This window comes from Cetorhinus maximus, chromosome 1, assembly GCF_964194155.1.
Source record: "Cetorhinus maximus chromosome 1, sCetMax3.hap1.1, whole genome shotgun sequence".
NCBI classification, from domain to species: domain Eukaryota; kingdom Metazoa; phylum Chordata; class Chondrichthyes; order Lamniformes; family Cetorhinidae; genus Cetorhinus; species Cetorhinus maximus.
In genome coordinates, this window is record NC_135879.1 from 1,805,788 (window position 1) to 1,820,040 (window position 14,253).

Sequence of the window (14,253 nt, forward strand, 5' to 3'; positions counted from 1 at the left end):
CACCCACCCCCCCCCACCCACACCCCTCCACCCACCCACACCCCTCCACCCACTCCGCTCCACCCACCCACCCCACCCACCCACACCCCCTCCACCCACCCACACCCCCTCCACCCACTCCGCTCCACCCACCCACACCCCCTCCACCCACCCACACCCCCTCCACCCACCCACACCCCCTCCACCCACCCACACCCCCTCCACCCACCCACACCCCCTCCACACACCCACCCCCTCCACACACCCACCCCCCTCCACACACCCACCCCCCTCCACCCACACCCACCCCACCCACCCCTCTCCACCCACCCACCCCACCCCACCCTGAAGCTAAGTCAGCGGGGGGCGGGTTGGCTCCACAATGTGCAGCAAGGCAGCTAAATGAGGACCTCCCCTCACTGGGGAGGAAGACCCCATCCTCTGGCATTGCTGGTCAATCCGATTGACTGGCAGCTCCATCAGTCCCGGCAGCTCCGAGACTGTGTCAGTGGCAGCTGCCGGAACTGCTGGAGAAGACGATGATCAAGGCTCACGGATCCCTAGAGCAGGTAAGTCCGGGGTATTGGGCAGGGAGAGTTTGGCTAGGTCAGGGAGGAGGGGGGCAGGGTTGATGGGAAGGGTGTGTTTAAGGGAGGGAGCAAGTAGGAAAGAAGGTCGGGGGGTGGTGGGTTTGATCTTAGGGGAGCCGCCCCATAATCAGCAAAGGGCAGCTCCTGAAGAGTGACCCCTCCGCCCCCCACCTTCCTTCCTGACCTTTGAAGAACTTGGACTGCCTGCTCCTGCCCAGCTGCCCACACCAAACATGTTATGGTGTGGGCAGCATATTATCAGGGTCGACTGGCTTGATAACAAGCCTAATTGACTTGTGATTACTTGGTTAATTATAGCAGGTGGGCTGCTGATTCTGGCACCCACACCCCCCCTGTATTATGGGGGAGCTCAGGGGTGGGCAGGAAGCTGATGGGGTTGGCACCCACCCTATTTCACGTGCACCCCCACTGAAAACACACCTGGCGGGGGGTACGTAAAATCTAGCCCATTAACTCGGTTTCTCTCTCCACAGATGTTGCCTGACCTGCTGAGTATTTCCAACATTTTTTGTTTTGATTTCAGATTCCCAGCATCTGCAGCAATTTGCTTTTGTACTTCCGTCTCTGGGGCCCATTCAAACTCTTTCATGATTTACATCCCAATTTACACCTCCCGATTTAAACCATCCTGTTTAAACCCCCAAATTAAACCCTCGATTTCTAACCCCTGATTTACAACCCATCCATTTAAACCCCAAGATTTAAGCCCCAAATTTAGTGCCCCCTTCAATTTACAGCTCAGTGATTTAAGCTCCCTAGTTTACACCCTCACTTTACACCTGCTACTCCCCTTACCAATTTAGAGCCCAATTTCTAGCCCCTGATTTACATTCCTCCATTTACACCCCAATCGCTACTTCCCAGTTGCCTCACTCCGCCTGATTTCCTGCTCTGTTGAAATCAGGATTATTTCTGACATTTGAGTACAAAAGCCAGGATGTGAAAGTGAACCTGTATAAAACTCTGGTTCAGTTTGCAAAAAAAAAAAGATTCAGCATGCAATGTGGACAAAAACAAGTGGGAGTAGCTGTCGCAGAGAACCAACGCGGGCGCAATAGGCCAAATGGTTTCCTTCGCTGCTGTAACCATTCTACGATTCTCTGATGGCTGATCTCTCCAGATGATTTCTAGCTGTGCTGTCTCTGTGGCTGAAGATTTGATCCGTATTTCCCATTGCCACCAGGAGACCTTTGAGAAAGCGCAGCGACTAACTTACTCAGGTCTGTAAAACAGCAGCTAATTAATTACAATGCCCCACCGAGTCTTGGCCAAACCTGCAATAATGTAATTATTCGCACTGGAGCAGAGAAGCCTAAGGGGAGAGCTAAGAAATTCTGTAGCGTTTCAATAGAGTGAACAGGAAGACTGTGTCCTATGGTTGGGAGCCAGTGGCGAGGTATACCCTCAATTAAAATAAAGATTGAGGTTCAGAGAAATATCTTTACACAGTGAGTTTCTGGAATATGGCATGATTTACCACAGCGACTGAGTGAGTCAGGGACCATAACATCTTTTAAGGAAATAAAGGATAAAGATTAGAAGCACCAAAAGACAGAAAGATATGGGAGAGAGCGGGGCAGAAGGATTAGTTTGGGATTGATACAGGTTAGGGGGAGACAACGGGGTAGAAGGATTAGTTTGGGATTGACACTGGGGTATTCAGAGATAGTGGGGCAGTGGGATTAGTTTGGGGATTGATACAAGGTTATGAGGGGAGAACATGGCAGTGGGATTAGTTTGGGATTGACACAGGGTTATGGAGAGAGAGTGGGGCAGTGGGATTAGTTTGGGGATTGATACAGGGCTATGGGGAGAGAGTGGGGCAGTGGAATTAGTTTGGGGATTGATACAGGGTTATGGGAAGAGAGTGGGGCAGTGGGATTAGTTTGGGGATTGATACAGGGTTATGGGGAGAGAGTGGGGCAGTGGGATTAGTTTGGTCTCCTCTACATTGGAGAGACCAAACACAGACTGGGTGGCTGCTTTGCAGAACACCTTCGGCCTGTCCGCAAACATGACCCAGACCTCCCTGTCGCTTGAGATTTCAACACTCCACCCTGCTCTCATGCCCACATGTCCGTCCTTGGCCTGCTGCATTGTTCCAGTGAAGCTCAACGCAAACTGGAGGAACAGCACCTCATCTTCCGACTAGGCACTTTACAGCCTTCTGGACTTAATACTGAGTTCAACAATTTTAGATCATGAACTCTCTCCTCCATCCCCCACCCCCTTTCCGACCCCCCCACTTTTTTTTCCAATAATTTATATAGATTTTTCTTTACCCACCTATTTCCATTATTTTTAAATGTATTTCCATCCATTGTTTTATCTCTACCTTTTAGCCTATTTCGATCCCTTCACCCCACCCCACCCCCACTAGGGCTATCTGTACCTCGCTTGTCCTGCTTTCTACCCTTAATTAGCACATTCCTTAGATAATATCACCACCTTCAACACCTCTTTGTCCTTTTGTCTATGACATCTTTTGGTTATCTCCACCTATCACTGGCCCTCTATCCAGCTCTACCTGTCCCACACCCCCCCCCCCCCCACCCCACCCCCCCTAAACCAGCTTATATTTCACCTCTTTTCTATTTTTACTTAGTTCTGTTGAAGAGTCATACGGACTCGAAACGTTAACTGTGTTCCTCTCCGCAGATGCTGTCAGACCTGCTGAGTTTTTCCAGGTATTTTTATTTTTGTTTTGGATTTCCAGCATCCGCAGTTTCTTGCTTTTATCTATGTCCTGAAGTTTGTTACCATCCCCCAGATTGTTTACTACATTTCCCAGTTTCATGTCATCTGCGAATTTTGAAGTTGTCGCTAATCGTACAAAGACCTGATCTCTCATCTGATCACCTATTTCCATTATTTTTAAATCTAAAACTAAAACCTTGTTAGTCTGTCCACCCCACCCCCACTAGAGCTGTACTTTGAATATCCTGTCTTCCATTCTTAATTAGCACTTTTCTTAGACAAATATCACCACCTTCAAGACCTCTTTGATCCTTTTGTCTGTGACATCTTTTGATTATCTGCTCCTATCACTGCTTGCTTATCTCCACAATCACCACACCCTCAACTTCTCTCTTCCCCCCCCCACCCCCCACCTTAAACCAGTTTATATTTCTCCCTTCTCCTAACTATGCTTCAGTTCTGCCGAAGGGCCATGAAGGCTCGAAACGTTAACTGATTTCTTCTCCGCCGATGCTGCCAGACCTGCTGAGTTTTTCCAGGTAATTCTGTTTTTGTTTTGGATTTCCAGCATCCGCAGTAGCTTTTAGCTTTTTGTTTTGATCTCTCATTTAATGGAGAAGAACTTAGCTATTGAGCAGAAATATCTCCATTACCCGCAGGAAGTATGTAGTTGTGTGAAGCATCTACTGGATTCTAGTGCAGAATCCATCATCTCTCAAGAACAAGCCAGCGATTGTAATCTTAAGAAACTGCAGTGACATCTGATGGTATCAACACTGATATTAGTGTAGAGTTAACACTCCCTAATCACAAAGCAATCTATGTTTATTTGACTGCAAAACAAAGGTCACTTTTGATGCGAGGTTTGACTGGAGATTTCCTACATCTGACCAATCTGCCCTATCCCTTTTGTCTAATGAACAATGCATCATTTTAGCCATTGTAGAGTGTTGGTATAAAGAAAGATTAGATATTGCTTTCACAGCTTTGGGACATTCCAAAGCCAATGAAGTACCTTATAACATGTAATCACTATTGTAATGTAGCAGCTAATTTCTGCAAAACAAGATCCCACAAAAGGCAGCAATGTAAATCTGGCTTTTTTTAGGAGATAGTTTGCTGCTGGTTTTTTAGTGATGTTTGTTGAGGGATAAATACAAAGCCAACCAAGACACCGGTGAAATAGTGGCCATGACAGGGCCGATGGGACTTCCATTTAGCACCGCATCTGAAATATGGCATCTCTGACAGCACAGAGCCCCATGCACTGGAGGTGTCAGTATAGATTATGTCAAGTGTCTGCAGTGGGATTTGAGGGCTGGTGGTGAGAAAGGCCCTCCCCGTCAGATCCTTCCTACACGTCAGGAGTCTCACCCCCTCTGCACGTTGCCCTCGAGGTGGCTGTGGTGGGGACGAGACCGTTGTTCACCTCCTTGTGGATTGTGTCTTTGCAAAGAAGGTCTGGAGAGAGATGCAGTGGTTGCTGTCGAGGCTCATCCCGAGCAGTTCTGTGACACAGGACTCTGTGCTCTACGGGCTGTTCCCAGGGACACACACCGAGACAAACATCAACTGCAGCTGGAGGATCATCAACTTGGTGAAAGACGCGCTTTGGTCTGCCCGAAACTTGTTGGTCTTCCAGCACAAAGAGTTGTCCCCGACCGAGTGTTGCGGACTGGCACAATCCAAAGTCCAGGACTACGTGCTGAGGGACGCACTAAAGCTTGGGGCAGCTGCCGCAAAGGCGCAATGGGGAAGGGTCACTGTCTAAGACCTTTCTGCCACAGCGCACCGAGAGACTGGGAACTGTTTAAATCCCCTCGGGCTGTACAGCTCAAAATGAAAGGCTGTAAATGATTGTAATATTGTTTGTACTGATGCACCTGGTGATACATTTTGTTAAAGTTGAACCGGATTGTACCCTTGTAATGGTGTTTTTGAAATGGTTTGGAATGTGGTTGAAGATATTTTATGAATAAAGTATATTTTTGCAAAAAAAAAAAAATCTGCTGAATTTTGCTCTCCATGGCTCAGTGGGTTGCACACTTGCTCTGGGTCAGAAGGTTAAGGGGGTTCCAGTCCAACTTGAGACGTGCACATTTAAATGAGGCTGATAGTCCTGCACTGTCTGGTGGCTGTAAAAGACCCCACACTACTGGCCAATATTAACTCAACCAACATTAGTGAAACAAATTACCTGGTCATAATCACATTGCTGTTTGTGGGATCTGGATGTGTGCAAATTGGCTGCTGCATTTCCAATATTACAGTAGTGACTACACTTCAAAAGTACCTCATTGGCTGTGAAGCATTTTGGGACATCCTGAGGGTGTGAATGGAGACGTATAAATCCAAAACAAAAACAGAATTACCTGGAAAAACTCAGCAGGTCTGGCAGCATCGGCAGAGAAGAAAAGAGTTGACGTTTCGAGTCCTCATGACCCTTCAACAGAACTGAGTAAAATTAGGAGAGGGGTGAAATATAAGCTGGTTTAAGGTGGGGGGGGCGGGGTTGTAGGGACAAGCAAGCAGTGATAGGAGCAGATAATCAAAAGATGTCACAGACAAAGGAACAAAGAGGTGTTAAAGGTGGTGATATTATCTAAGAGAATGTGCTAATTAAGAATGGATGGCAGGACACTCAAGGTACGGCTCTAGTGGGGGTGGGGTGGAAAGACTGACAGAGCATTACAGGTATAGATTTAAAAATAATGGAAATAGGTGGGAAAAGAAAAATCTATATAAATTATTGGAAAAAACAAAAGGGAGGGGGAAGAAACGGAAAGGGGGTGGGGATGGAGGAGGGAGTTCAAGATCTAAAGTTGTTGAATTCAATATTCAGTCCGGAAGGCTGTAAAGTGCCTAGTTGGAAGGTGAGGTGCTGTTCCTCCAGTTTGCATTGGGCTTTACTGGAACAGTGCAGCAAGCCAAGGACAGACATGTGGGCAAGAGAGCAGGGTGGAGTGTTAAAATGGCAAGCGACAGGGAGGTTTGGGTCTTTCTTGCGGACAGACTGCAGGCGTTCTGCAAAGTGGTCGCCCAGTTTACGTTTGGTCTCTCCAATGTAGAGGAGACGGCATTGGGAGCAGCGAATGCAGTAGACTAAGTTAGGGGAAATGCAAGTGAAATGCTGCTTCACTTGAACGGAGTGTTTGGGCCCTTGGACGGTGAGGAGAGAGGAAGTGAAGGGGCAGGTGTTGCATCTTCTGCGTGGGCATGGGGAGGTGCCATAGGTGGGGGTTGAGGAGTAGGGGGTGATGGAGGAGTGGACCAGGGCGTCCCGGAGGGAACGATCCATGTCGTAGAAATCTATGTCTTTCTGTGCTTGGTTTTAAAGTAAATTAATTGCAAACATACTGACATTCATGGGTTGGTTTATTTTTGTTGTTCTGTTTAAGGACTTGGTGGCCTGGGCCCTCAACCTCCTGTGTCCAAAGCCTGGTCAGGTCTGGGTGAGTGACAGTCTCCACTTTCTGTTCAATACACAAAATCTGAAAATTATTTGCACAATGCGAGCTTGGAATACAGAGTAAAGCTCTATGTATCTCCCGCTGTGTGGGAGCACAGAGCTGTAGGAACAGACACAACTAATGATGTACTGACAAAGGCAACCTCTGCCTGATTCAACAAAACAAACCCTCAGTGAGGGCAGTTAATCACATTCGAAGTTTCTCCCATTCCGCAAACAGCAATGATTGTTCCAAGTGGGAACAATCAGGAAACCGAAGTTATCTGTTAGGCATGTCAAACCCAGTGCAAAAAGCAACCCCAAACCAAAGTCAGAATACAGACTGCAGAATGTTTCGTGACTGTGCTAAGAATTAAACTGCTTTCTTGCACCTGTCACCTGACACTGTCCGAAAACATTAGTGTGATATCCTGTTTCCATTTGATGCAGCTTAGACAGATCTAGCCAGTTACTATGTCTGGGCAGCACTGTGACAGGCAATTTTAAAGTGTGATTAGCTTAACTTCATATCCTTGATAACAACAACAAAACCAATTTCTATTTCTATAGCACCCCAAGATGCTGCACAGGAGCGATTATCAATCAAAATTTGACGCTCAGGCATGTTAGGAGATATTAGGTCCGATGACCAAAGCTTGGTCAAAAAGAGGTAGATTTCAAGCAGTGTCTTAAAAGGAGAAATGCGAGGTTGGATTTCTTGGTGACAATATTAGGTTTATGACCCTTGGTTTTGGAGTTCTCTATGGCACCCAAAACAGAACGTGATTCTGTCCCACTTTCTTTCCAACATGACCTCCCCCTCCTCCAACTCTACAACCCTCAGATCTCTGCACTCTTCTTGTTCTGTCCTCTTATGAATCCCCAATTTTAATTGCTCTACTATTGGCGGCCATGTCTTGTCTGGGCCCCAAGCTCTGGAATTCCCTCCCTAAACCTAATTTAAGATGCCCCTTTAAACCTACCTCTTTGACCGATCTTTTCATCACCTTCCCAAATATCTCCTTATGTGGCTTCTGTGAAGCATTGGGGCATTTTATTACATTAAAGGTGCTACATAAGTGCTGATTGTTGTTGGTGTGATTCCATTGAAGACTTTTGAAATGCCCCAAAACTTTAGAAGAGGGAAGGCAATTAATCTTAGAGGATCAATTCCCATTTCCGGCTACCAGAATTTATTGTTATTTTACTGCTCTGGCTATGTGATTGTGTTGGTGCTGCATTGTCATAGGTGCCATCTTTCAGATGAGATGTTAAACTGAAGCCTGGTCTGCCCTCTGAGGTGAACATTCAAGATCCGACAGCACTCTTTTGGAGAAGAGCAGAGGAGCTCTCCCTGGTGTCCTGGGGCCAATAATTATCCCTCTATCACTGAATAAAACACAGATAATCTGGCCATTATCACACTGTTGTTTGTGGGATCTTGTTATGAGCAAATTGGCTGCCATGTTTTCGAAATTACAACAGTGACTACACTTCGAAAGCACTTCATTGGCTACAAAGCTCCTTGGGATGTCCCGAGGGTGTGAAAGTCTTTCAGACAACTCTGTCCGGGCGTAGTTTGGGAAAGGGGCCACTTGTGTTTTGGGTGAACTTGGATCTTGCTGTGCTTCACCGGCAGTGGTTGCGCAATCGAGATATCAGCTCCGACTTCCACGGAACCTGTTTGGCTTCCCCATGGCTCAGTGTGGAACAGGCACTGAAGCTAAAACACCCAGAATGTCAGCCATTCACAGCACAGATTCTCCCCCTCTCTCTCGTCAAAACCAAACATCTAAAGTTCAAAAGTAAAACTAGAGCAGAGAGCGTGAAAGGAAAGAGAATTAAGTGAAACAGTCACATTGGATTCTAACTGTTTATTTCATCAGCTTACCATTAATATTAAGCAATATAACACCTCCTGAGACTTCAGTAGCTTGGTTATTTTAATATTGGTGTTTGCGTCAGTGTCTCAGTGGGATCTTTTCTGGGCCCAATCTAATTTCAAATGCTGAATGGCCATGAAGGAAAAACAACTGCACATGACACTGCGATTGACTTCACCCAGTAAAGAATTAAATTAAAGTTAATACTGAAACACAGCTGGAACCTGTGGAACAATTTAATTCCACCCAGATCATTTTGAGGTCAACACGTCCAGTCCAAGCAGCGCTGTCAAAGGGTTCTGAACATTAAACAATTTGTTCCTTCACCTGTGGGATATCAGTTTGAATCATGACAAAGTCTCCTGTTTGATGGTGATTGGAGAACTAGCTGATGTGTGTATTTTTAAATTCATTGATGGGATGCTAGTCCAGCATTTATTGTCCACCCCTAATTTCCCTTGAGAAGGTGGTGGTGAGCTGCCTTCTTGAACTGCTGCAGTCCATGTGGTGTAGGTACACCCACAGTGCTGTTAGGGAGGGAGTTCCAGGATTTTGACCCAGCGACAGTGAAGGAACGGCGATATATTTCCAAGTCAGGATGATGAGTGGCTAGGAGGGGAACTTCCAGGTGGTGGTGTTCCCATCTATCTGCTGCTCTTGTCCTTCTAGGTGGTAGTGGTCCCGCGTTTGGAAGGTGTAGCCTAAGGAGCCTTGGTGAGTTCCTGCAGTGCATCTTGTAGATGGTATGCACTGCTACCACTGTACATTGGTGGTGGAGGGAGTAAATGTTTGTGGATGGGGTGCCAATCAAGCGGGCTGCTTTTTCCTGGATGATGTCAAGCTTCTTGAATGTTGTGGGAGCTGCACTCATCCAGGCAAGTGGGGAGTATTCCATCACACTCCTGACTTGTGCCTTATACATGGTGGACAGGCTTTGTGGAGTCAGGAGGTGAGTTACTCGTTGCACGATTCCTGGCCTCTGACCTGCTCTTGTTGACACAGTATTTATATGGTTAGTCCAGTTCAGTTTCTGGTCAATGGTAACCCCCAGGATGTTGATAGTGGGGGATTCAGTGATGGTAATGCCATTGAACATCAAGGGGCGATGGTTAGATTCTCTCTTATTGGAGATGTTCTTGACTGGCACTTGTGTGGCATGAATGTTACTTGCCACTTGTGAGCCCAAGCCTGGATATTGTCCAGGTCTTGCTGAATTTGGACATGGATTTGCCCCCATGATCCAGCCATTGGTCAGGCAAAGCATCCATCCTTTAGCAGACTGCCTTCCTACGCCAATTGGAAAGCAAAAAGACTCATTACTCAATTGGAGGATGCTTGACTGGCAGCCAAACAGCCTTTCTTCCCCCATTTTCAATATTTATATAGCTGGTAAAGATAAATAGTCAAAGAAAATGACAAAAAAAAACTTTTAATTTTTCTCCCAGATTGCACACAGCAGTGTCCTGGAGATGGACCTTCATTTCCCGGAAACTCCGGGCCAATCCTGGAGGGTTGGCAACACTAAGGACAGGGTATGTGATCTGGAGTGAACATCTGGGTGCAGAGCCTTGGAAGGGACTGATTGGAGGGAACATGAGTGGTACCATTTAGAACAGAGGAAACAAGGAGATTAAAATGAAATCAGATGTTTCAATGGAAATAAGAATAGATACCTCAGATTGAGAGATTGTGCAGCAAGAATAGATACATGTTAACTTTCCCCTTTCATAACAAGACAGAAAGAGCAGGCTGAGATCCTAGTTAAGAATAAGTTCTAAGATTTAGGATTTGTCATATTTAGGGTGTTGACCTGGAAGATAACCACACGTTCACAGAGCTTTGAGTGGACAAGGGTACGGCGGCTGGAGATGGGACTTGTAATTCATAAAGGGTCAAGGGTGGGTTTTTTGAAGGGATGGGTGATGGCAGCAGATTGAGAGGGAGGGGCCAGTGCCTACAGACAGAATATCATTTGCAATGTCAGCTAGAATGGGGCGAGGTGAATCTAGTTGGAATGGTATCAAGAAAGCAGGATGTGCTCCAATTTGAAGAAAGAATTGGGAGATGGCAGCACTGTTTGAAAGGCAGGCTTCACCACTCAAATCGGAGGAAGACTGCTGGAGATTCTGAATTGAGGGGAAGTTGTGGGTGCAACTGTAGAGTCAGTGGGGAAGAAATCCATGAGCTCCCTGTACTTGTTGATCAAGGTGAGAGGGTAGGGGAGAGGGACTTAAGGAGGTGGATGGGAGCAGAGAAAGGAAGCTTGATGTTACCATAGAATCTCAGGATCTCAAAACACAGAAAAAGACCATTCAACTCTTTGAAATAGCTATCCAACTAGTCCCACACCCTAACTTTTCCCCCATAACCCTGCAAATGAGTCCTCTTCAAACATATGTCCATGTCTGTGTCCCCCCCAAGATAATTGTACAGTCCTGGAGGATTTGTATAGCGAGGACAAGGCTTAATGTAGTATGATATAAAAACAAAACATGCAGTAAACACTCGGCAGGGTCAGGCAGCATCTGTTGAGAGAAACAGTTATGTTTCAGGTCAAGTGACCTTTCATCAGAACTGATGAATGAACTGTTTTGTTCCAGCATTTTCTGTTTTTATTTCAGATTTCCAGCATTTCCCAACGAGAGAATCTAACCATTGCCCCTTGAAGTTCAATGGCATTACCATCACTGAAATTCCCACTATCAATATCCTGGGGGTTACCATTGACCAGAAACTGAACTGGACTAACCATATAAATACTGTGTCAACAAGAGCAGGTCAGAGGCTGGGAATCCTAGGACCAGTAATTCACCTCCTGACTCCCCAAAACCTGTCCGCCATCTACAAGGCACAAGCCAGGAGTGTGATGGAATACTCCCCACTTGCCTGGATGAGTGCAGCTCCCACAACATTCAAGAAGTTTGACACCATCCAGGACAAAGCAGCCCGCTTGATTGGCACCACATCCACAAACATTCACTCCCTTCACCACTAACGCACAGTAGCAGCAGTGTGTACCATCTACAAGATGCACTGCAGGAACTCACCAAGGCTCCATCAGCAGCACCTTCCAAACCCGTGACCACTACCATCTAGAAGGACAAGGGCAGCAGATAGATGGGAACACCACCACCTGGAAGTTCCCCTCCAAGTCACTCACCGTCCTGACTTGGAAATATATCACCATTCCTTCACTGTCGCTGGGTCAAAATCCTGGAACTTCCTCTTTAACAGCACTGTGGGTGTACCTATACCACATGGACTGCAGCAGTTCAAGAAGGCAGCTCACCACCCTCTTCTCAAGGGCAACTAGGGATGGGTAATAAAGGCTGGCCCAGCCAGCGACCCCCACATCCTGTGAATGAATGAAAAAAATCTACAGGTATTTTGCTTTTGCTATATTTTGATGTGGTCGCATTTTGTGGCAGCAGTACTATATCTGATCAGAAAATCTGATAACCTGATGCATAAAATGCTCAGACTCTACTGCGTTGCGTCAAGCATGTATATTGGCCAATGGGTATTTGCCGCCTACAATGATTGCCATGGCAATTAATCTGCCAAGACCACCCTAAATTACACAAATGGTGGACTATAAACAGCAAGAATGTATAGACAACCTAATTGTACTTACAAGGTAGCCAGAGTGTTACAATAAACAGATGCATTGTCACATGTAAAACCCAATGATAATCTTCTGTTCCCCATTGAGATAATTGTATATCATGATAATATAATTGTACATCATGGTAATCATTGTAATGATGAGGTGTCAACAGAAATGTGGATTAAGATGACTGGAAAAGAGGGAATTGTGAAACAACAATTCCACTCAGAAAGGATGGCTGGTGTGCAACATGGACCAAGATGTTCAATGAGACAGTAAGAGATGCGGTTCAGAGATTGGAATTCACGTTGCCAACTCTCCAGCACTGACTGCCCTGGAGTCTCCAGGAGTGAAAAACTTGTATTTCTATAGTGCCTTCCAACAACCTCAGGAAGTTTTATAAGTGCTCTACGGCCAAAGAAGTACTTTTGAGGTGTAGTCACTGTTGTAATATAGGAAACGCAGCAGCCAATTTGTGCATAGCAAGATCCCACAAACTGCAACGTGATAATGATCAGATCATCTGCTTTCAATGATGTTGATTGAGGGATAAATATTGGCCAGGACACTGAGGGTTTGAAATAGTGCCTAGGGATCTTTTACACCTCCTTAGCGGCACACAGGCCTTCGGTTTAATGTCTCATTTAGAGGTGGCCCCTCTGATAGTGCAGCGCTCCGTCAGTACTGACCCTCCAACAGTGCGGCACTCCCTCAGACTATTCATGTGGCGAGGATGGTGTTATGGTGCATGAGAGGTGCCTTTGTTGCAGGTCTGGCCATTTCCATCAGGTGCCCCTCTGTGGGCCATGTACTGCGCATGAAGCAGAGTAGCCCCAAAACCGCACCCCCGCAGCCTCATCGGAGCCCGCCAGGGTGGGAAGCGGCCCTTAACTGGACTCTCAAGTGGCTTAATTAGCCAGCCGGAGTTAGCTGTGTCATCAACTTTCCTGCTGCTGGTTAAATGCCATGGTGGCAGGAAGACATCAGGCTCCCCTGTGAAAGTCTCCCCACCACAGAGACTAGGATGACTGTCCAGTACTGGCCTTGGCTTTATCCTGCTCCCCTTTCATAAACAGGGATGTCACAGTTACAATTCAGTTTTCTAAAATTATTCCTATGTGAATTGCTATGGAAATGGGGTTTCCATTAGAGTTTATCTTTTGTCCTGTACGTATCCCCTACATATGAAACTAACTCATGGTGTTGCCTCTCTGTTGATGCCAGTCTTCCAATAAAACATTCCTGTGTCTTTAGTCCTTGATATAAACACAATATTCAACAGGAACAACAGTTAAACCTGTTGTGACCCCTCCACCCTTTCCATCCACACACACTTTCTAAGAGGGATCATTAATTAGTGGGCCCCGAGGGCAAACGTTGTACAAACACACATCTGGATTCATGGGTTTTCCCATCAACCTGCTCTCCCCACCTAAAGAATCAGCCCCACCAACCTGGTCCCCAAAAAACCATCCCCACCACCCATTATTCCATATCCCTCCTACATCCATGTGCCCTCCCCCCAAAACAGCCACCAATCTGGCTGAACTGAACAAACTCTCCACAGGCAGAGATTGGGACCTTCTTGCTCAGAATGGATTGAAGCTGAATATTAATACATTGTTTCACAGAAATTGCATCAGGTGTCAGGTGTATCATTGGTCATTCCAGAGTACAAAGCTTGCATCTATAAACTTACTGTTGTGCTCTGTTCTGTCATTAGGACCAAGGTTTTGGAAAACACCAAATCCACTGGGAGGTAGCGAGTTTCGGAGAGATTGAGTGAGGAACTGATCCAGTTGATCTTTGGAGTGGAGTTGGAATGCCTAGAGAAACAAACAAATGCATAGCTCAAACAATGTGAAAATGACATAGGGTAAGGATTTAAAATTCTTTTCCCAGGAAATTTCCACAGGATCCAGTGCAGTACCTGCCCGATTACCAACAATCCAATCCAGCCACAAAATCAACACATTATGGAGATTCTTTATGAAAATAATGGAGGAGGTCATTCAGTCCCTCAAGTTG

The 14,253-nt window shown here is 46.2% G+C and overlaps 1 protein-coding gene across 1 annotated transcript in view; it reads right to left on the minus strand.

Moving 5' to 3' along the window:
* LOC144694426 (B-cell scaffold protein with ankyrin repeats-like) overlaps nucleotides 1-14,253 on the minus strand; it is a 209,898-nt gene that overhangs the window by 148,418 nt on the left and 47,227 nt on the right. The window contains exon 7 of the mRNA XM_078564861.1: nucleotides 13,925-14,051. Coding sequence (XP_078420987.1) covers nucleotides 13,925-14,051 — 127 coding nt within the window. The remainder of the gene's footprint in view (nucleotides 1-13,924; nucleotides 14,052-14,253) is intronic.